The sequence below is a fragment of the Tiliqua scincoides genome, chromosome 5 (assembly GCF_035046505.1).
Source record: "Tiliqua scincoides isolate rTilSci1 chromosome 5, rTilSci1.hap2, whole genome shotgun sequence".
NCBI lineage: Eukaryota > Metazoa > Chordata > Lepidosauria > Squamata > Scincidae > Tiliqua > Tiliqua scincoides.
Window position 1 is genome coordinate 7213856 of NC_089825.1, and position 24865 is coordinate 7238720.

A 24865-nucleotide genomic window follows, 5' to 3' on the forward strand; every position below is an offset into this window, starting at 1 on the left:
ATGGTTCTCCACCAGCCAGACCTCCAATACCAATAGGACACAGAGCATAAGAATTCTGCTGATTAATCAAGCAGGTGATCTAGTTCACATGGGAAGATGTAGTCCTTCAAATATACTGTTGCAAATCATTTAAGGGCTTTAAAAGTGGTAACCAACACTTTGGATTGTGCTCGGAAATGCACTGGGAGGCAGTGGCGTACTGGATGGGGGGTCCACAGGTGACCCTGGGCAGCACAGCTGAGGTGGCAGCACAGCCACACCAGCTGTGCCACCCTAGGGTCACTTGCGCCCACTGCCTCCCCCCGGAGGTTTTCTGAGGGCCAGAGAGGCAGCATGCAGCCTTCCTAGCCCTCCAGAGGCCTTCAAAACATGACTTCCCAGTTTAACTGGAGGTGATGTGTAAGTCCCTCCGGAGGCCTTAGAAGGGCAGTGGCACCTCCAGGTGTGCCCCCAGGGGCCACAGTGGTCAAGACTGCCATTGCTGGGAGGCAGTGAAGATTAAATACTATTGGAGTCACAAGCATTAAAACATAGACCATATCCAGCAAAGAGTCTTGAGGGACCACATATTTAAGTAAAACCTTAAGTTGACTGTAGTCCACGAAATCAGGAACATGAAGTGAACTTCTCAGCAGGCTATGGTTTGTGTGTTCATGCACACACATAGCAAAAAAGGAAAATTAAATTGACACAAATTTGGCATCAGAAACGGCAACATACAAAAACTAGTCAGGGGACATTTCAATCTCCAAAATCATTCCACTGCAGATTTTAAAGTGACAGTCCTTCCACAAAAATTTTTAAAGTGAGATTAGAGGGGGAAAAAGCTGAATTACAAGTTAACACAAAGCTAGGCACCATCATGGGAAGGTTCTGAATTAATACTTGAACTTTTTATCATGATACATAGTTAACTGACTTAACGTTGCTATGTCTTGGTCACTAACTGTGAATTTTCACTGTGTTATTTTGCATATCTTTAAGCCTGTTAAGATCAGTCTTGTTTCATTTTTTCTTCCCAATTCACTCTTCCTGTTTGAAAATATGAACTTTGCTCAAGTTTCATTCACCTTTTTCTATCCCCAATTCTCAAACCACAAATAAAAAGGCTCTCTTAAAAATGGTTCGGCTTGCTCCTAAACAGTTTTAAGGATGAAACACAACAGAATATCCACAATGATAACCACAAGCCCTAGCTCCAAGTAGGAGCTAGAATTGTCCAAAAAAAATCATGGACTAAAGGGATAAACACGACCTAAACCTTCTCCAAAAACATTATCCTCTAAAACAGTGTTTCTCAAACTGTAGATTGGGACCCACTAGGTGGGTCACAAACCAATTTCAGGTGGGTCACCATTAATTTCATTATTTTTAAAAAAATATATTAGACTTGATGCTTTCATGGTATGTGACTGCATTTGGGGAAATGTTACAGGCATGTAACTATGTATATTCTTTTAACAATCAAGGGAACTTACTCCTGGGTAATTGTGGGTAGGATTGCAGCCTAGGATAGTTAAAAATTGTCCTGCTTGATTATGTCACTTCCAGTCATGACATCACTTCCAGTGGATCCTGACAGATTTTCATTCTAAAAAGTGGGTCCCGGTGCTAAATGTGTAAAAACCACTGCTCTAAAATTTAGAAAGCATATAGCAAGGTGGCAAGCGTTCATGAAGTAAGAATTCAGAAATTGCAATATACCATATTAATTGTACAGAATATTGGACAGTTTTTTTTTTTCTAATAGGAAACAAATTACTGTATATACTCGCCTATAAGGCCAGAAATTTCTGCCAATAAATCAAGCTTAGATTATCTCTTCACCTTATTTGCAAGGTCACTCAGGGGTCAGGCAAATCTTAGAGAAGCAAGAGGGCAAGGCAGAGATAGAGCACTATTGGTTTCCACAGCAACCCCTGGGGCAAACTGCAGTCAAAGTTAACCTTTTATTTTCCTCTGAGAAAAAAAGCAAGGCAGAGCTTAAGGCTTCCATTTTAAATCAAGCAAGCCTTGTTCTCTTTAGCAGACCGGTCTGCACCCTTGTTCGATTTTGCAAATGTTTGGCAGAGGTCTGGTGTTTTAAACATCATGATGTCATCCTCTTTTCCATTTGAAACGAAGTCCCAGGCTACATTTCAGTGCACCATTACTAACACCCATGGAAAGCAATGGGGTTTACATATGAGTAAATGGAGTTGCAACTATGTGTAGCTGCTCTTGCCCATGCTCATTCCTTGTTGCTTGTCTCTCCACTGTGAATTGAATTGCACACTCCCAGTTATATGTTTTATGTAGAGTCTCTGGCTTAACATACCAGGCAGTTTAAAGAAGGATTTGATTAATGGTTCTATTGGTATGTTGTTTACAGTGTACTTACTCTGATAGTGTTACAAAAAGGCTATGAAGACCAGAATTTAAAAAGTTAATCAATAAAAATGTATCTTACGATGTTTTACTATATTTTTAATAAATTAGAAACTGTACAGTTCTTAGCTAACAATTACTGGTAGGTTATTTTTCAGAATCTGGCCTTGGGTAAAATCAGACAAAACTAGTCAAACAGCCCCCTAAGTTTAACCCCAGACTTATTCGAGGGTCATAGAAAATTCCATGATTTTGGCTCAAAACCTGCCCTCAACTTATCTGTGAGATCAACTTGCACTCAGGTGTCTGCGGTATTGTAGCTGCACATAAAGGAAGAGACTGTTACTTCTTAGACGTATATTAGCGCCAAGGCAAAATGTCACAACTTCTGCCTGAGATCAGAATCTTACTCTGAGGAGGACACTCAGGTCAGAAGAACTGACCTCAAACCATGACCGAGACAAAGAACACACCAGCCACGAGATCTTAGAGCCAGACACAGAGGCTCCCCCAGGCAGCAGGGCCAGAGCCAGCACACCCTGAACCACAGGCCCTTCTGAAAATAGCCTAATCAATGCCTGGAATCACATGCTTCCTTGAGCTGAATGCACTAGGGCACAGGCCAGGAGAAGTGCAGGACTCTAGGTCAGAGGACTGCCCCTTTAATAACTTCCCATCCTTCAAGCACAGAGACAGAGCTTGGACAAGGAGTTATTTAAGACAGCAGGTGCCAAACCCCAGGCCACTGGCCATATCAGGTCTGCAAACATATCATATCATGTCTGCAAACAGCCTTCCCCAACACACGCAGAGCTTACTGTTCCATGCTGCATGTATCTTTCGATCCAATCTACTCACAAAATTCTGCTGGGCAACCACTTCCACTGCCTACTGCTCCAGTAGGCTCTGCACCTGGATTTCCGGGTGGAAACAGCTGCCCAGAGCAACTTTGTGAGAAGACTGGACTTGAAAGATAAAACAGTATAGTGCAGAACAGTAAGCTTTGCGCATGACAGGGAATGCTTTTCCCTTATGCAGCGGTTCACTGTTTGGACTGCTGATTTAAGACCTCATTCCTTCTCTGCCTCTTATTAGAGTAAGTTGTTCACTCTGAGTTCAGCACTGCTCTGCAACCCTATCCTGCTTTGGGGGAACCGGCTTAGGCCCTTCTCTAAAATAAAAGAGAAGCTTCTTTACTTTAAGAATACAAGAACAGCCCCACTGGATCAGGCCATAGGCCCATCTACTCCAGCTTCCTGTGTCTCACTGCGGGCCACCATTGCCCCAGGGAGCACACCAGATAGCATCCTGGTGCCCTCCCTTGCATCTGACATAGCCCATTTCTAAAATCAGGAGGTTCCACATACATATCATGGCTTGTAACCCATAATGGATTTTTCCTCCAGAAACTTGTCCAACCCCCTTTTAAAGGCATCTAGGCCAGATGCCGTCACCACATCCTGTGGCAAGGAGTTCCACAGACCAACCACACGCTGAGTAAAGAAATATTTTCTTTTGTCTGTCCTAACTCTCCCAACACTCAATTTTAGTGGATGTCCCCTGGTTCTGGTGTTTTGTGAGAGTGTAAAGAGCAACTCTCTATCCACTTTATCCTTCCCATGCATAATTTTGTATGTCTCAATCATGTCCCCCCTCAGGCGTCACTTTTCTAGGCTGAAGAGGCCCAAACGCCATAGCCTTTCCTCATAAGGAAGGTGCCCCAGCCCAGTAATCATCTTAGTTGCCCTCTTTTGCACCTTTTCCATTTCCACTACTTTATTTGAAGGGGGAGCTGAAACAGAAGAGAAAATATGGATGAGACGTCCTCAAAACTTCTTCCCAGGTGCCAGTCCCCCTCCTTTTCAAATTTGGTGTGGCATGCATGGCAAGGAGAAGAAAGAGGACTTTGAGTGGCTCTGCACATTGCAAATGAGACTACAGTTACAGGCAGGTGGAATTTAGTGCCTTGTACCAGGAGTCTGAAAGTCTTGGGGTGGCCCTGGGTTTTGTGCACAAAAATTTGCAAAACTCTTGGCTTCAGACCCCACCCAAGTGAGAACAGTGGCTGGGAATATACCATCTGCCTTGGTCATAGAGGAGGTAGAAAAAACCTGAGCAAGTTCCTAAAAATGCATCATCATGTCATGATTCATTCAGTTTTTAAATCTATTTATTTCCAGAACTCTTTAGGAATTGTATGGAAGAAGGGGGCCAAGCACCACACACACACACACACACACACACCCCTGAACTAGAAAGTGACCATATATGACATTCTGAATATTAATACTTCGGCAATATCATCACACTCTTTATAATGGGAGAGGATGCATTGTAAGAAAATGTAAGTGTACTAATTATTTTAAAACAAGTTACAAAGATAGTATGTTGATTCATCTGTGCTTTAGGAGCATTTCATTCATTATCTGTTTAGCAAAGAGAACAGCAGAGAGACAGTAAAGGATAACAAGAATATAAATACAGATTAATTACCACTTTGATGCTCCAAATGGCACTGCCAGGTAGCGGTCTGGATTTAAAAATTTCCCAACCTTCTGAAAAGTCTGGGGACCAGGAAGGTGGGCTCACTGTATTATGGGTACTCCAAGCCCCCTATGATGTGTCAGGTGAAAAAAAAAACAGATGTATAAAACTCAGCCAAATAAAATTAAAATATAAAGTAAACTAATGGATGCAACTAAAACATTCTGATAACAAAGCACATTCAGGCACATACAAATATCCACTTTAACACATGAACTTACTGGGAGAAATTTCAATCTAGTGCTTACAAAGGATGAACAACCAAACTTCAGAGCGGACAATAATTTGATAAAATATGCATAAAAAACAAGTACTGCTGGAAAATAAAGTTCCTTTAAATGATCAACACATGGTGCAACTATAACTCAGACTAAACAAAAAAATCTAAACCAAGAGGCATCCATTTAGGGTCCATGGAACAATTTCCATAGCTGCTATATTAAGACATAATGGCTTGGAGTACTGAAAAATCCAGTAATCATGCATTCCTTCGTCCCATCGTGCCATTGGTTTAACTGAATATTTCTTGGTTAGATTGAAGCACAGTTTGCCATTATTTCCAAGTCAGCACATCATGATTTGAGCAAGTCCTCTAAATGAGATTCTTGTTTAGAGGGCTTGTGGGAACTGCAGTTTTGTTTGGAAATGATGGCAAACTGCGGTTTGATCAAATGAGCAAGAATTATATTAAGCCAGGCACATAAGGGAAGGAGAGGGCTTATACATAATCCTCCCAAATATGTTCTGGAGGATTGGAAATGTGCTGTCTGAATGCAGCAAGTAAGATCCTTTCAACATTTCAGTCGAAAATTTGAAAAAAAAAATTGACTTGAACACTCAGAAAAGCTAAGAAGCATAGCAGACAAACATGGATTCAAATAAAATGTACAATATGAAAATGAAAAATAAATGATCAGTTAAAATATCCCCAAGAAGAAACTATGACACATAAGCATCTATGTTCTATAAAAAATGTGTAGTTAGTGAGTTTTGCTCCAATATAATTTGATTTTTACAAGTATCAGAGAAAAAGAAACCTAGCAAGCAATCTTAATTATTTTCACTTATGCCTTACAAAAAGTTTCCAGTATTGTTTGGAGTCCAGAAAGATTAAGGCTGCAATCCAGTACAGATTACCTGGGAGTAAACTCATTGAACCATGTGAGAATTACTTCTCAGGAAATATGCACAGGATTGCACTGCATGGCTGCAATATTATTTATACATACCTTCCTGGGCATCAGCCCCAATGAAAACAATGGGTCTTGCTTCTGAATACAGTGGTGTAGCTAGGTCATTTGATACCCGGAGCTGATAAATTTTTGACACCCCTCCATACAACAAAATTATTTAATTTATATTTTTCACATTTTTATGCCACCTTTTCTCTAAGGCAGTGGTTCACAAAATTTTTAGCACCAGGACCCAATTTTTAAAATGACACTCTATCACAGCCATTTTCAACCACTGTGCCGTGGCACACTGCTATGCCATGAGTGGTCCACAGGTGTGCCACAGGAATTTGGGAGAAAGTCATTTATTAGTATGGCCAATGGGGGATGCGAGCCCCCCACTGGCAGCTTGTCAATTGCCAAAAACCTGATGGTGTGCCTTGACAATATTTGTGCCTTGTCAGTGTGCAATGAGATGAAAAAGGCTGAAAATCGAATGGACCCACCTAGGTTTGCCTGACTTTTTTTTTTTTTTAAAGAGATCTAGATAGAAAAATTTTATTTCTTTTAAGTAATAACATCCATTTTTAATAACATAAATAACAGTAATAACATAAAGAGAAAAGATCCTCTAACATTTATTCCCCTATATTTATCCCCCAATGCATATGCTTACAAACTGCAGGAGCTGAGCATTTTGCAGGGCAGTTAGTAGCTACAGTATCTGATTCTGAACAGCCTCAAGGCTTGAAGCAATTAATTCTGATCTTTCCACCACCCTTTGGCGACCCACCAAAAATCAGGTTGCACCCCACCAGTGGGTCCTGACCCACAGTTTGGGAACCACTGCTCCAAAGAGCTCAGGGTGAGGTGCATAGTTCCTTCCCTTCTTTTATAACAACAACCCAGTTACATGACGATGAGAGATAGTAATAGTCAAGACATGAAATGAATAATAATGGCCAGAAAATAAATGTAGTGAATATTTACCCACAAGCAATGGATGAACATCACTGCCCTCCCCTGCTATTGCTCCCCTGCACACAGTACTCAGTGACATATAACAACAACAACAACAACAACAACAACTAGGGTTTGCATCACCCAACATAGGAGGCCAGAGCATCACTCCCATGATGGACCTCCTCCCATGCAGTGGGTGGGGCAATGCCCTAGGCAGTGGAGGTGGTAATGCACTATCACCCCACTCCTGCTGGGTTTTTTGCTATAACTTATGATAGAATAGAGATAGTTCAATGCAGTTTTTATTGCATTCTGCTTTAAATTATGCATCAAATGATATATAACATGATGGTATTATTCAAAAATACGAAGATTTAAAAAATTTTGCCCAGTACTGTTGTCACCCCCTTGTGCACGTCACCCGGTGCGGCCCACACACTCCTAGCAATGCCACTGCATACTACCCCTGCATCAGTAGGTTCAATGTAGCCACCATGGTTAATGACCTGTGATACACTATAGTCCACCATGAATATTTAGAATCCACTTTAAAACTCATCCAAGCCAGTGACCAACACCACCCACCAGTGGCATCCCTCCCACCCTTCCACCAGTGGCATCACTAGGGTTGGTGTCACCTGGTCCGGTAACTCATAGTGTTACCCCCCCCCCCCCATTTATTTATTTTACTATAGAACAGTACAGGTCACTCAACAGTAGCAAACAAAAAAAACCAGTGGCCAACTTGATGACACTCACACAACTTAATAGGAGTTCAAGTATTAGCTCTGATACATGGAAAAGGGAGCCAATTTTATCACATGGCCTATTTCTAAAGGCTCACTGAAAATGTGCATCCCAATGAAGTGCTAATCCAAAACACTTCCCTAATTATTAAATTTATATCCTGCTTTTCATGTAGAATGATCAAAGTGGCTTATTAAAAGACAGTATACAATGCAACAGCAAAAAAAAAATCATTTAAAACAACCATTAAAAAAATTCTTGGAAGTTGTATACCAAAGAGATAATTTCTAGGAGTACAAGCTTTACTTATAGTAAAATCCTAAACACATCAAGTAAGTCCCATGAAATTCAATGGAACTTACTTTCCATAGGATTGTACACTTTACAACATTACACACTGCTCATTCAAGTGGGTTTTATTTTGCTACTCCATGTATCAAAAGTGAAAATTATTTCACGTATGTGTGGTGTTTTTACAGATTATACTTTCTATAGATTCTCCTCTGGAAGGTTCTCAGACTCTGAAGGAAAAGACTTTGAAATTTATGTGCCGTACATTCAAAACAAACAATTATATTTTCACTTCTTTTGTAAATCATACCTATTTTTGCTATTCAGATTCTTATTCATACTGAAGAAGTGCAAATAAAAAAGCATAGTAAACAGTAAAGCATAGTAAGTTTTTCTGAGAAGACAAAATCCCTTACTTTTAAATTGCTATTTCAATCTTTTAGCATAATATTTTCGCATTCGGCCCAGAGCACCAAGCTGCATTTTTCTATTTATGTGTACCATTCATGTCCAATGTTCTTCCACAACATCAAGCACGCCTAAGTACCTTTGAGTTAAGATGCTTATTTCAATGTGTAAACAGAGGATTTTGGACTAATGAAAAACCACATTCGGGGATCTCAGATTTAAAATATTTGCAGATGACGAAGTTGCTTTTGAAATATTAACATGTATCTGGGCATGATCCAAAATCTACTGCCACCAATGGGAGGGCTTTCACTTGGCTTTTAATTAGTTTTTTTAAGACAAAACTAGCAATCTTCTAACTTGAGAAAACTTAAGCTAGGCTGCTAGAAAATCAGCAGAAACCAAGAAGTTAAATAGAGTGGGCCTTTGGTATCCATGGGGAATCTGTTCCCAGAACTCTACAGGTACAGTGTTATGAAACTGCCACAGATAATTGAATTCACAGAGAGGCCTGGTCAGAAAAACTGCAGTAGGTGTTCTGAGGCATGGGGAAGACTGCCACCAATATACTTTGAATGGAAAGAATTACAAAATATACACCTTTGTGCAAGTACTTAGTAAAGATAAAACACTAACAGCATATCCTATCAAACCACCACCACCAATGGAGTATGGGGCTGCATCCTGTTGGGGTGGGGGACAGTCCCAAAGGTCTCCTTTGGGTAAGGGAACATCTGTTCTCTTGCTTGGGGTTAAGCTTCCGCTGCCTGGATAATCTACTTGGACCTGCGCCAGCAATTTAAGTGGTGCAGGTCCGAGTGGTCCCAAGAAGATGTACCAAGGCCAGGAAGGGGGATAAGATATTGGTAATGCCACTGTCACCAATACTGCTTATGCACACTAATTCCAACAAGCCTGCATAGGATTGGGCTATGAATAATATAAGTTGTGGGGGGGGGGGGGAATAAAGTTAGCTATGGAAAAAATGTAGGGAAAATATCAAACGTATTGCTTGGAAATTGTATCCTCCTCAATTTTCAAATTTGGATTACAAACAGTGGGGATAGATTGAGTGTGGGTTATCTTTAAGATCGATGAGTGGATACCTTTCTTAGGGCACAATCCAAACAAGCTCTTGGGTCAGCACAAGTTCCTTGCGCCGAGCCAGGACTGTCACCAAAAGGCACACTGGCACCACCTTATGAGTCGGGGAGGCCAGTGCAAGGACATGCGCCGACCTCCCTGTTCTGACACAGGCCCCAGTAATTTTGCTCTGACCTTTCCGGGCCGGCACAAGGGTCTGGGGAGAATGAGGGATTGGGTGGGGGTGGGTAGTTCTGTGGGTGGATCCCAGCCCCATTCCCAGGCAGCCCAGGTCAGCTCCCGACTGCTCAGATTTGCACCACCCCTTCAGGTAGAGCAGATCTGAGTAGAACCCATTGGGCCCACTGCAGCGCGACATGGAGTAAGGGGAATTATTTCCCCTTGCCTCAGGCCAAGCCACAGCCAGCCTGAAACTTGCACTAGGTACAGTGCAGGCCTATTGGCCTGCCTATTACAGTGCGAGTAAGGATTGCGCTGCCCAAGTGATAAAATGAACAACATTTTGCCAAGACAACAACTTGAAGTTGTTTCTCATTGTAACTTTTGGTGAATTAATATACTAAAAACCTGTCACCAAACCCCCTACTCTCTGTTTTAGGTAGAAGGCAGACAAATGCATTTCTTGAGATCATAAACAAGTAATAACTCCTACAAAAAATTATACAGATCCAGCCTTGTTATACACGGATTTGACTCAACACGAATGGCCCCTGCAAATGAGAAGGAATGTGCTGATCCCTGGAGAAGGGGAAAATGCACCCCTTTAAAATCAGTTTAAAAAACTGGTCCTTTAACCTTCAGCCTCATTAATGAGAGAGAGAGAGAGAGAGAGAGAGGGCAGCTGGCTAACAATGCATCAATCCTTCTTTCCAGCAGACCCCTCCCTTCCCCCTGAGCATGTGAAAGAAAGGTGATCATTTTGCATTGGTGAAGGGAGGGGTTGAGTGAAGCGCTGATGGATTGTCTTCTTAATGACTCTTATCCTACATCATAAAGGTCAGCAAGGCTGTTTTTAAATCACTGGAGCAAACTGTTTTTTAAATTGATTTGCTATAGTGCGTTTTTTGCCATCCATGTGAGTGCTTGGAATGGAACCCACGCAAATAATTAGTCTCAACCTGTACAACTACTAAAAGTGTTCAGTAAAAACTGCTTACCTGTCTTGACCTTGGTCTCCCTGGAGAAAACTTCCTTTTGGTGATAGCTGGTTTTCCCATTCCGATTTTTGGAGTGAGAGATACATATGTTGTTGAAAGAGTTGCAGAGGATTCTAGAGATGAAGTCTGACTGCGCACTGTTTCATGGGAAGAGCCTAACTCTAAAGAAGCCACTGGTGAGGAAGACACACTGGTCTTGTTTATTTCCACTGAGGATGGAAACGATGAATATGTTTCAGCTGGTGACTTTAAGGATTTGTCCCCCAATGGTGAATTATCAGTCACACAACTTTCACTTGCAGGAAGAGATGATGTTTCATAATTTTCAGGAGTATCACCTCCTTCTGCATCTTCTGGCACTATCCTTGCCTCTAACTGTTCTTCTTTCCTACAGGAGATCTTTGCTACATTCTCAGGCGTCACAGACAGGTGCTGCATTTTCTCTGTGGATGCGTTGAAAAGCTCGGTGCTTTCCCTATACAGTTCTATTTCATCTGTTTGCTTGTCTGATATATGCTGCATTATACCAAAAGTATTTTCTGTCACTTCCATCTCTTTTTCAGAGAGGCTGCCTGCAAATGAGGAGGTCTTCTTAGGAGATGCTTCAATTTTATCTGTACCAAAGTGATCAGAAATCTGTGTTTCCAGTTCACCATTTGTTTCTTTTAATGAAATGTCTGAAACGAATGAGGGCATTTAAGCATCAAATTACAGCATCACTGATGAAAACATCTCAACATTTTTAAAAATATGAAATATGTGAATATTTCAATGCTTTTTCTGGGAACGTACTGCTAGCCCAAGCAATAAAGAAACTCTACTGAAACTCTGGAGACATTCTAACATGGTCCAGAATCACCCTATCATAACTTGGAACTTCCAAGGCTAATAGCTCCCAAAGATTTGACTGATCTCCTCTTGAGGTCATCACCATATCTTGTGGTAGTAAATTCCACAAATCAACCCATTTTTGCCCAGCCCAGAGGTATACATATTTGGTCCCTGTTGTGTATATGCAATGTTGGGCAGAAATGGCTGAATTATATGCTCTATGTGAGAAAATACTTCCTTATGTGGATCCTGAAACTACTGCAAATCAGTTATGCTAGGTGACCCCCAAATTAAATGTTATGAGAAGGGTGCAAAACTCTCTACTGCTTTTCCCCACTTTATGCATAATTTGATAAGCCTCTATCATGTCTGATCTCAGTAGTCTCTTTTTCAAAACTAAAAATTCCAAATGTTTTTGCCATGCTCACAGAAAAGCTGCTCCAATCTTTTGATCACTTTGGTTACCTTTATCTGCACATTTCCCAAAATGACCAGAACCATATACAGGTCCAGCCTTGTGATTTTTTATACACGGATTTGACTCAACATGAATAGCCCCTGCAAATGAGAAGGAATGTGCTGATCCCTGGAGAAGGGGGGAAAAAAGCACCCCTTTAAAATCACAGTTTAAAGAACTGCTTTTTACTATTGCAGAGAGACAGTCATACAAGTGATTACAGGTATAACCTAAATATCCACAGATTTTTCTATCGCAAAGCTGATGAGAAGGGCCCTTTAAATTAAAGGAAAACAGTCATTTAATATTGCCAGAGAGGGCAGCTGGTTGACAATCCATCAATCATTCTCTCTTCAGGTTTCACTCCTCCCTTCCCCCTGAGCACTGCGAGAGAAGGCTAAATGGCAACTTTATCACCTTCTCCATTTTTCCCCCTTGCTGAGGCTTCTGGTGAAGGGAGGGATTGCTGCCTCCTAGTGAAGCCTAAGCACCTGGAGAAAGACTGATTGCCTCTGTATGCATTTCAAAAGGTCAGCAAGGCTGTTTTTAAATCACCAGAGCAAAGAGACTTTATTTTTTAAATTGATTTGCTATAGTGCGTTTTTTGCCATCCACATGAGTTCTTGGAATGGAACCCTCGCGAATGAGACTCAACCTGTATAACATTCCAACTGTGGCTTGTAGACTTATAGTAGTATATTACAATACTTGCAGTTTCATTTTCAGTTCTTTTCCCTTCTTCACGGCTCCTACAGTGAAATGTATATTTTTCCTTGTAATTTTACTTTGTCACTGTTGCTACACACTGAATGAATATTTTCACTGAGCTATTCATCATCTCAGTATAAATTCAAGAAGGTCCAAAAGATCTATTTGAATACTCACCACTGATTTTAGCAACTAACTAAAAATTCCCAATCATTTTTCTACAAATAAAGCATCAGAACATCTTCAACATAATGGGATGTACATTCAAGAAGATGAGTGCCACATAAAACTGTTAAACCAATTCTACAGAGTAGTTTCTATACCTTATACTAGACTCTGAGTCTCACAGTCTCTAAGTATGAAGACCATAGTTAATTGCCCTCAAATCAAAAGATGCTCTAAAAGCAGTTATTTTGGTCTGAGCAATGGCTTGACAAGTGAATCTCATGTTTAGTATCTATTTTTACTGCTGGGATTCTTTGACAATTTCAGTAACAACCTACCTGAAAACCTGTTAAATTAGCAAGGTTTTCACAGAAAACTGAAAAATTGATAGCTGGGGGCAAGCTGAATTTCCTGAGGCAGGGAATGCTACATTCGGGGTACTTTTAGGTGTGAGAACAAAGCCTCTCACACATCTATCTTCAAAGGTGGATGCAGAAAAGATCCTCTCCAGTAGTGTTGGTTAACAAAACAGTGAAGCAATAGGTCCTAAGAAACTGGACCTGGTCAATACTTTATCAGTGACGTTTCGCACCAACTACTATATTATAAACTGCCACGTTTACTTTCTTCAGGAACGGGCACAGTTGATGTACCAGCCTAAACTGAGCAAAAGTACTCCTGGGCTACAGCAGTTACCTGAACATCCAGGAGCAATGTCAGATTCAGGAGCACCCAAAAGTGCAAACCTAGTCCTTCAAGAAAAATGCAACTTTGTCCAAAACAGGCTGCTACCTTTCACTGGGTCAGCTGTTCTAAGTAAAAGCATTTCTGCATTCTTTGGATTAAATTTCATCTTGTTCATAACCATCATTAATTCTCAGACTCTGAATCAGAACTTCTACAGTCTCTTTGGATTGAGATGAAAACAGGAGATACTTTTGCAAGCCTGCTTTGGCTATATTTTTATGAAAAGCAAAATATAAACCCAGTAAATAAATAAATACATGTCCCCAAGCCACCGTCCACAATTTCCCCAGTTAACTCTGGGAGACTTTGGTCATTGGGAGGGCTGGAACTCCAGTCTTGTTTTCTACATCCACTAGAAGAAATAAACATTCAAAATTAGATGAATGCAGGATAGAGCATCTGGACAGCAGGGGAATTTATTACAAACTATCCCCCAAAATTTTGGTTGTTGCTCCACCAGAAAATGCAGAGGGCAAAGTTAAGAAAGGTTAGTCTCCCCACATCATCCAACTAGGTCTTTGTAATGCATGTCAGCTTGGTCAGTTCACAGAGAATCAAATTCCATTTCACAGACCCAGCAATAGGTAGCTGTATCTTTAAAGCTAGCCATGAAAGTAAGCCCTTACCAGGAACCTACTGGATGAAAACTGGATAGCCTGTCCTCTGCAGTGACCAGTCCTCTTCCCACTGCCATGTCTTCCTCTGCTGTCTATTTTCAGCAGTGACATTCAGCACATCTGCACTATTCTCATACTAAACAAATACACTCTCAACCACCTATCACTATTTCTACAGAGCAAGTCAGCAATCATCCCTACTCTACTACAGACACAATTAAAGATAACAGGAGAGAACAAATAAAGAACAGAATGCAACACCAATGGTTTTTCAGCCAGAGTTCCATCCTACACATCAACCCAGATACCCTCTTACTAAGGCTGTTAGTGAGTCCTACCATTACTTAATATACTTATTTCTCAGCCCCTTCCACACAAAAAAACAATTCTTCTCTCCCTTTAGCTCCAAAATAAGAGTAAGTGTCCTCACTGCAACCCTAAGGGTTAACTTCCTCACTACAGCTGCAATCCTAACCACACTTTCCTGACAGTAAGCCCCATTGAACAAAATAGGACTTACTTTTGAGTAGACCTGGTTAGGATTGTGCCCTTCTTCACCTAACTGCAACAGCTCGATGTTGACTATCACCCTGCTGGAATCTGTATTATTTTTAATGTATGTAGATGTATACATAATGCCTTTTTTTCATGTGGCCTTTTGGTTTCTTTGATTGGCTGTCATGTCCTTCCATATGTCTATTTCCAAATTGTACCCTATCACCTTCTGGGTGAAATTGAACATCTTATCAAAAGATCTTTTCTTTGCTCATTATGAGAAAAATATACTGTTCAATCTTTACTTTGGGATTTTGGTTTAAGAGAATCTATTTTGCATATATCGCACATATATTGTCTCATTGCAAAAATGTTGTCTTACCATCAGTGGCACATCTAACCATCAACTCTTGAGCAAGTACGCTATCAGTTACTATTTGGTCTTCATTTGCCACATCTTCAGCAGCACCTTCTACTTCCATTGCACCTGGAAACAAATTGTCAGTCCTGAAGTGATATTTCTCATAATACTCTGTTAGTGATTGTTTTCTGTGTTTGACAATTATGCCACATTACTTCTGTCATGGTAAATTGTCCTAACATATACAGTGAATAATATTTAATTACTTGTGACTGGATTTATATGCCAACTTTTAGCACTACTACTACCAGGGATGCTGACAGGTCGCTAAAACTGTTAACACAATACAAACATAAAAGGTACATTTTTTTTAAAGATAGCAGGAGAAAAACATAATCAGAGCAAGAAAACAAAACCTTGGAGATCAGGAGTTTTAAAATATAAGAGAAAATTTTTTAAAAGGCTTTACCTTGGAGAGCCTTTCAAAGGTGGGATGCCACAACAGAGAAGACACCATTCATGGCAGGATCACCCAAAAAGGCCTTCGATGTTTGTCTTACAATGCAATCCTATGTACACTTATCTCACAGTAAGTCCCACAGAACACAGTGGGACAAAGTTTTACTGCTTTGAATAAACCAGCCTAGAATTGTCATGGTAGTAGGAAGGTTTAAGTAGGCACTCCTTCGACCCAAGCTATTTAGGTTTTTAAAGGCATGTATCAGCACTTAGAATGGTGTCCAGAAACACAGTAGCAGCAAAGCAGTTTGAAAATTAACATGAAGCAATCTAGTAGCTATATTTTGAATCAGCTGAGGTTTTCAGACAAACTCTTCATATAATGCATAGCAATAATTCTGATGTGGATGTTACCAGAGCACAGTGGCCAGCCATCTTCAGTTCAGAAGGAGTCCCAGTGATGCACCAGCCATAGATAGTGAAAAGTACATGGAATAAATAGGCTTCCAATGACAGAACTGGGTTCATGAATACCCCTAAACTGAAAACATGATCCTTTAAGGGGGAGTGCAGCCCCATCTAGAAGAGACTTGCCTGGGTAGATGGCCTCCAAGCAGTAGCTCCATCTTGTTAGCATTGAGTTTTCCTTTACTATTGCTATAGGTATGCTATACTTTATAGCTGCAATGTTAAATTGTTTTTGCATAAACTAACATTACTAACCAATCCTATAAATACCTTGAATTCTTGTTGACTTCCACATATTTTACCAATATATAAAAAGTAAGCTTGTGCCCTACTTCCATGATCCAATCATAGCAGGAAATAAATATTGGCATACAGAATTTAGCTAGTTAAAAAAGAACAATTCCCAGCTTCTCAAGTTAATAATGCAGCCTGTGGTCTCATGGTCATTATAGTGTATCCCAACCAAAAATCCATTTTAAAACTCAAAACACTTACTTCAAACTAAAAAGCACTAGAAGAAAAAGAATACTACCAAGATTAAGCTCCTAGCTCCTGAGATTAGAGGAACTTTTTGTTTTAAATGAAAAAGCCCAAGGAGATTCAAAATACTAGAACTGCTCAGCAATGCTGACATTGCCAGTGACTAATCTGTTCTTAGAGGCCAACTTCACCAAAGGGAAATTTTAACTTCAATTTGAAAGGAACATTTACATTTGTTTCAAATCTGACTTTATTGTACAAAAGTAATATCTCTTGAATGTATGGTACAGCATAATTACATTTATCTAATTATGACATATTATCTATTTATCTAATAGTGACATATATTTTGTAGTTAAAATGACAAGACCACTTTTCTAGTTTTCTCACTAGTTTTCTCCTGAATCGGCCTTTTCAGCCACACTAGACGCTGTTCCAGAACCACCATTCAGAGCGCGATACCATAGTCTTTCAAGACTGAAGGTTGCCAACTCAACTTTTCTAGTTGGAAAATATATTCCCCCATTTTTCTTCCAGTTCAAACCCATGACAAAACTGCTGTAATAAAATGTTCTTATGCTTGGCACTATTGTTCCCCGTCCCCTTTTAAAAGTCTGTTATTTTTTAAAAAGATAACAATTAGCTGAGCGGAATGGCATCACAGACAATGGATTGAAAACAGAGTGAAAGATATATTAAAAGTTTCATGGCGTTATCCTAGGACCCCTCAGTGGGGAGTTCCAGTATGCGTGTAATCTTGGATAGGGAGATGTTCTTCAAATATCATATGTCATGAAAAGATAAACAGCCAACATAGAAAAGATACAATTGTAAAGAGACTCTTACCTGTGCTAGGTTCAGCAAGTAGTTGGGCTGTCTCCATTACATCACATGGCTGCACATGGACCTCTTCTCCCTCTGAATTTTTGCAAAGAGTGCAGATGTATTCTTTTAACTGAGTATCCAATTCATTATCAGGAGGTTTGTCACATTCTATGTGAATCCATCTGAAGGAATCAGTAATAAATTTGCATTAACTTGTATGAAAATGTCCTACTACAAACCAGTTTTGATTAGGACAAACTGAATAACATTTTCTAGATCCTATAGCAGATCAGTTTAAGCTCATACTTAAAGAGAATAAAACAGGTTAGAATGCTGAATGCCTGTCAACTTCTGACCTCACTATACAATGGGCCCTCCTTATCTGCAGGCTCAGCATATGTAGATTTGAGCATCAAGTGGATGCTGAGCCTGCATCTCAAATAGCCTTGGAACACCTCTCGACTTGTCTGAAGTCACTGGCATGAACAGGAAATGACTTCCAGTCATATCCAGGAAACCTTCTGAGGAGACTGGAAGGCTGGCGTGACTTTCGGAGGGTCCGATGCAGCCTCCAGGTAAGTTTTAGCTGCATCAGTGCCATTCCCCCTGTAGATTTTGGTATCCATGGGGGGGGGGGGTCATGGAACTGATTCCCCGTGGATACGAAGGAACCAATACAATGTTGCCATACTCACTAACTAATAGTTTTGTGCATAATCAACCAACACAGTTCCAGTTTCATTTGAAAGTGGAACAAGTGAACCATATTTGACAGTTATCCCTATTATAGGAACTGAATTAATAGAAGGGCAACAACCCTGTGGTGGAGAGTTGCATGAGTAATTAGCAGTCATTGCTGTGCATCTCATAGGACATGAAAACAAAGGAAGTGTTATGCAGTTCAAAGATGTATGCCATAAGTGGGGTCCCCAAAAAAGGTAAAATTTATGACTGAGTGCTCTCACAAAAAACAGTTTGGGAACGACTAAGAAAAAGTGGCAAGGATAGCCAGTAATTTGTCAGAAAGTTAGGCTTCCTACCTTTTGCACACATGACAGTGCAGCCTGTCTTTTGGCAAATCTGAGTAGGATGATTTTTCACAGAAAGGACAAGGCAGGTTTTCTTGTTGACGGTAACAGTTGTCACACATGAGACAGTTATGATGCCACTGACTACTGGTTCGTGTGCCACATTCTGCGCATACCCGGCAGTTCTGAAAAACACAGAAAGTAAGCCTTTTCTTACTTATCACAATACCCTATGGCATCAAAACAAATACCTAGCCAACATCGTCTACTCTACACTGATTGGAAGAGGAATTTAAAATTAGTTTATTAAGTCAGAATAAGCAACCTCAATAGATGAATGGCCTAATCCTAGGAGGGCCTTATGCTGCTGGAGTAAGCGTCTCAAGCAGCAGAAAACTTTTTATGGTTGTTGCAAAACACAACATGTCATACAGAGTGGCCTGGCCACTGCTGCAAGCAATAAGTGGCCAGGTCCATCAGTGGTTGGAGAAAAGCCCTGGTAGTGGTATGTCAGCAGAGAGGGTGGGAGGAATAGGACAGGGAGGGGGGAGAAGAGACCAGGGCAGGGAGGAGGATAGATCAAGGCTAGGAAGGGGCTGGTATCAGTGGCAGCAGCACTGCCAATATCTTACCCTCCTTCCCGGCCTGGATCAGCCTTCCAAGGTCCAGCTATATAGCTGGAATGGGTCTGAGTAGACCCAGCAGGGCAGTGAGTGCTTACAACCCAGGGCAAGAGAAAAAGTGTCCCCTGACCTTGCAGGGGCCCTTCACAGCTCAAGACTCCCCTGCGGGATGCATTCTGTTGGCATGGCTGCATCGGTATATGTGGAGTGGGTTGTAAATAGGTTTACTCAAGAAAAACTTCTCACACTATATTTCCATTTGACAAATATGACTTTTGATGGACACAGTTTTCCCATTCAGGAGAATTTCCGCTTGCACGCAGAGACAACCAACTTGATTATTAACCTCAGAGGAACTCTCAGTTGATGCCCCTAAATAGAAAATGAAGCTTGTATACAAGCTTACTTCTACCCCACTCCTAAGCGGAATAAATTCTGTGTCAACTCTTGACCTCGTATACAAGCTGAATAATCTACTTTTTAGGAGTTTCTCTGTAGAGAGAACTACCCATTACTGTAACTTAAGTGTATTTTTTGTTAAGGTGTTGTGTCACTGTTTGACTCCTCCAAAAACATGAAAACATATTTATATTTTTTATCAAAAGATAAGATTATTAACAGTTTTCTTAGATCTTGAAAATTTTGCTTTTTGAAAAAAAAATTAAAGGTGGATGCAAAATAAGCTAGTGAATGCCATTCTGGTGTAGAAAGCTCTAATGAATGCAGAGAAAGGTTTAAGACAAAACACTACTCAGATCCATCCACACATTCATCACCAGGTGCCTCTGGAAATTTCACTTCTCTCCAGTCAGAGGTATACTGTTGCTAAACCAGAGGTAGCGCTAACATAAGAACATAAGAAGAGCCCCACTGGATCAGGCCAAGGGTCCATCTAGTCCAGCTTCCTGTATCTCACAGTGGCCCACCAAATGCCCGAGGGAGCACACAAGGCAACACACACAACCTGTGTCCTGGTGCCCTCCCTTGCATCTGGCAATCAGAGGCAGCTTGCCTCTAAATGATGACAAGTAACCACTGATAGACCTGTCTTCCATCAATTAGTCCAATTCCCTTTTAAAGCCATCCAAGCTAGTGGCCATCACTATATCTTGTAGCAGTGAATTTCACAGACTAATTAAGCACTGTACAAAAAAGGACATTTTCTGCCCAATCCTACTGAAAGGCAGTACCAGCAGAACATGTTGGCGGCTGCAAAAGTGCCATAAAGTGCTTTGTGGCAGTATGGGGAGCTGGTGTGCCTGACAGAAGGCTGGAACCTTCTTGTGTGCACCAGTGGAGTGATGGAAGCTTGCTGGGGGAAGTAATCCCAGCAGAGACAGAATGGGGAAGAGGCAGAGTGGACAGATCTGGTTCAGGAGCAGGGCGGGATAGACAGTGATGGCAGCATGCCAAATCCTGGGTCCTTTCTCATCTGCCTGGATCAATGCAGACTTGCTCCAGCCAAAGATCTCCTATGGGATGCAGTGTAGCCCGCACTGGCACAGCTGCATTGCCACACAGGGATTTAGGTTGGGCTGTTTGTCTGCTCTAAATCTTCCAACAATCAGTTTTCTGGGATGCTTCCCCACCCCCACCCCAGTTCTAGTACTGGGACAGAGGGGAAAAATGGTCTCTGTAGCTACCCTCTCCACATCATGCTTAATTTTGCACATTTCCGTTTAACCACTGTTCCCCCCTAAACCTATACTTGTGATGCATAAGTATAGTTGCTGTTTCACTTATTTAAAAAAGTTATTAAGAAGCTGTGAAACTTTAGGAATGTAATTCGCTGGCAGAGATTCTAACATCACATGCATCTAGAGTGCAATAAATTCCCCATCCAAAAGGCAAATAAAATTAATAGATTCAAGAAAAATTAAACTATCACATCTCAGAGAAATGTCATGATTGAAAAGCAAACAATATTTTTAAACACAACTCCTGTTTTTGTTAGTCACAGTCTTAACTTCCAATCTATTCTTTTTACCCACAGATATTAAATTTTCAGGGATTGAGAAAATATAAGTGTTATACTGAATTTAGAACAAAAAAATTCATATACTATAACATTCTACCTTTGATTCATAATTATGAGAAACTTATTCCAAGGTGTTATTATCTACAGAGCTAAATGCAGATAAAAGATGAGAACAAGATTATGTTTAGAACCATTCTTTAGGGGCAAAAATGAAATATTGGATCTTAATGATGTTCGCTTTCAACTTTAAAGTATATTTAAACTCACTTTGCATCTCCAGCCATTTGTTGGTACAGAGTCCATAACTGGTTGCAAACAAAAAGTGTGGTATCCTTTATCACATGTATCACATACAAGCATCTTGTTGTCTTCTCCAGAATGCCTAAGAAACAGTTCAGTGGTTTAAGTTTTTGGGGATAGGAAAGGGAAAAAAAAACTTTAAAAACCATATCACTTCTCAGCAAGGTATATGACCAAGGTATATGATGAAGCTGCCCCAGACTATTAATGGGGAGTGACCCCAACCTGCTCGTCCAAAGGTGAGGTCAGTCTGGGGCAGTGGTTCTCAAACTTTCAGCATCGGGACCCACTTTTCAGAATGAGAATCTGACAGGACCCACTGGAAGTGATGTCATGACCAGAGATGATGTCAACAAGCAGGAAAAATTTTAATAATCCTGGGCTATAACCTTACCCCCACTGAGTTAGTCCCATTTACTATCATTGTTAAAAGCTTATACATAATAGCACAGATATGTAACATTTCCCCAAATGCAATCACATACCATGGTAGCAACAAGTTTATGAAATGGATGGGGACCCACCTGAAATTGGCTCACTGTTCTGGGGGAAGCAGGGGGATCCCTCCCTCACAGAAAGAAGTTTCCCTGACCTGCCTTTCCTGTGAGGGAGGAGCTACCCACCTATGGACAACTGACCCCACCAAGGAGAGCCCACCGGAGAAAGAGGAAAATGAAAGAAGACTGGCATGGCCCTGGCTTCTCATTAGCCTTAACTTCCTCTCTGAAACTCATCCGGGGGTCTGATATAGTAGTTTGCCCTGTAAACAAACAATACCTCCAATCTACTATGGGCTTCTAGAATCAAAAGGAAACACTCTGCTGGGAATAGCTGTTTTTTCTCCCCACTGATCACAAACCATGTCAGAGGGTCAATAGAATTTGACAGCTGGGAAACCACTTATAAACTTGGATAGAAAGCCTTCACTGCCTGAATGAGTCTACTTGGACCTGCACCAGCAATTTTGCAGGCACAATTCCGAGTTGACCCACAATGGCTGATCGGGTATCAGTGGTGCCAGTGCTGCCAATACCACCACCACCTTCAGCTTCAATCTGCCCCCTCCCCACCTGGGCTCCACTGCATTCTGCACCTCCTGCCTGCCAGCATGCTGAGTTGCTAGCACCAGGGCTCCTCAGTGGGCTAATAGCAAATGGTGGCAGCTCAGTTGTGCTGAATGCATCTTTTGCAAGCACGCCTTACTGCCAGATTGTGAGTTCTGGCAACACAGCAGCCCAATACAATTGGACCCTGTGTCTTAGGAATTTCTGCTATGGGCCTCCAAGCTATTTCACCTCTGCTTATCAAGCCTACAGGTGTTTTCAGAGTCACTGCAAAGCTGATGTGGGTTCTCAGAAAGAAGCCCTTTTTCTCACCAGATTTTCCAATAGTTGAGCCTTTTTGTTTGGATGTTTGTATACAAAAGTCATATTGCAGTTTTGCTTACTTGCAGTTCTGGCACACTTTGCAGTCAGGACATTGCCAACCTGCTCGTTTTATAGGTGTCACTTGTATATCCAGGCACATCCCATGGTAATGCTGGCCACAGGTAGTACAAAAAAACTGATCTAAGATGTCTCCAGGGCTATCACAAACTGCACAGTTGGCTTCTTCCTTTGCTACAAATTAAACAGATTGCCTTTGAAAAATTTCATGAAGAAACATTTTAACTTATGAAAAAAGCAAACACGCATATAGCTCTAAATTATAAGATGTTTATCAGAATATTATTCAAATGTTACATAAGGATCACAGTCAAGCCTGAAAGATACTATGAAAATTGTATGAATAAATTAAAGTGAAATTAGTTTCTGTATGAATACATATACAGTAGTACATAATGGGGGCTGGGGATTTCCCCTGGGGAGTTTCCCCTGGGGGCTGGGGATAAGAATAGGCCCTCAGTTTGGCTGTACTTGTCATAAGAGGCGACTAAACAGCCACCGGGTAGATGGGACTCGTCAGCCTGGGAAGGCAGCTCATCTGAGAGAAGGAAAACTCTGATCCCAAACCTCCACTGCCTTGTGGCTACATCCAGTTATGGAAAAGGCTTCAGGAGTCAACCTCGAGGCAAAATCCGGAGCCGGAGTCCCTGAGGCAGTACATGGCTGAACACAGTCACGTTCTGGCAACTCCTGCGATGCCGCTGGAACCAACCGTATTGGCCACTGCCTTTCCATTGGACCATTTCAGCGACGTGGAGAGGGGGGATTTGCTGCATGGGTAATAGCCTATCCTCCATAACTACTTTACCCAGGCTTCGCGCACTGGAGAGGACACTCTGTTCCAGAACCACCATTCAGAGCGTGACACCATAGTCTTCCAAGACTGAAGGATGCCAACAATGAGTACATAATGAAACTTTTAACAGCAAAATGCTCTGTATGGGTTAAATGCTTTAAAAATACAACTCTAGAGTTCGCAAATTGATTTCAATTACTTTTGAAAAATAGTATAGTTGGAAGAATCACATATTCCTATTTTACAATAAGAATTATGGACACAAGGGATGGGAGTGGGTAAGTGTGAGAACTGAAGAGTGAGAATAGAAGATGATGGGTGGGTAGCTGTCTTGCTTATTTCATTTCTTAACATTTTTTTTGAAGAGTTGAAAGACAGGAAAGCAGAGACAGATCATCATTCCCTGCCTGTAATCCTTCATCCTGAGTCTAGCAGTTGCAAGTTGGGTAACTGCCCCCAATTTCCTTTTTTGTTATTTTTATTCATTTTTAACTGAATTTACATCCCACTCTATACATTGGCTGAGAGTAGCTTACAGAGTTTTTTCTACATGTTAACTGTCGTGTTCCTGACAGGCTCACAGTCTAAAAATGCAAGAAGGGGGGGGGGAATTATTGCTAAATGAAATCAAAATGACATTCTAAAAAAAAAAAAAAAAGCTCAGTCCTAGATGAGACATACTCCCTAGGCTCTGTCAAAGAGGCAAGCAGATGTCAATTTCATGGTCCTGGAATGCTCTTCCTCCTCTATCACCAATGCCGCTGCCAATGGTGACTGTTGAGAAAGGTGCTGTACAGTGGAATGTGCCACTGGGAGCAGAGCTCAGTCCTAGGCCACCTGGAGACCCTAGGCTCTCTCCAGGAGGCAAACAGATGTAAGCTCACAGGAGCATGAAGAGCCACTCCTCTTCCTCTAGCAGCAGCAATATTTCATTCATGAATAAAAAGTAGTAAGAAAGGGGAACAATCAAACAGAAGTTTTCTCATCATGGTGCATGATTTATAGCAACAAATACAAGTTGTTTACCAGTAACTAAGGTTCTTTGAGTAGTCATCTGTGCAGACACGTGTAGTGGAGTTCCATGCACATGCAGCGTCCACCTCAAAAGCTTTCAGAGTTTTGTCAAGTATTCTGAGTTTGCACTCGAGTGAGGGAACCCCATGAACACTGTGTGCCTCAAGCCCAGGTATAATGCCCCCCAGTTTCTTTGAAGACCATCCCTTGAATTTAAATCTTATCATTTGAAGAGTAATCCAACAATTGGGGGCAAACCTGCAGTTAAGATAGTCAGGTGGTTTAAGTATCCATACAGAGGACCACTCAAAGAAC

General features: G+C 41.1%; 1 protein-coding gene across 9 annotated transcripts in view; it reads right to left on the reverse strand.

Moving 5' to 3' along the window:
• KMT2C (lysine methyltransferase 2C) overlaps positions 1–24865 on the reverse strand; it is a 205749-nt gene that overhangs the window by 81823 nt on the left and 99061 nt on the right. For 8 of the 9 annotated variants that reach the window (XM_066627555.1, XM_066627557.1, XM_066627552.1 and 5 more), the window contains exons 8-14: positions 22743–22914; positions 21263–21377; positions 18407–18579; positions 17388–17548; positions 15156–15260; positions 10754–11430; positions 4861–4980 (exon numbers count right to left, since the gene is read on the reverse strand). In XM_066627555.1, the coding sequence (XP_066483652.1) occupies positions 4861–4980; positions 10754–11430; positions 15156–15260; positions 17388–17548; positions 18407–18579; positions 21263–21377; positions 22743–22914 (1523 nt within the window). The remainder of the gene's footprint in view (positions 1–4860; positions 4981–10753; positions 11431–15155; positions 15261–17387; positions 17549–18406; positions 18580–21262; positions 21378–22742; positions 22915–24865) is intronic. The other variant, XM_066627556.1, reaches the window with a different exon arrangement.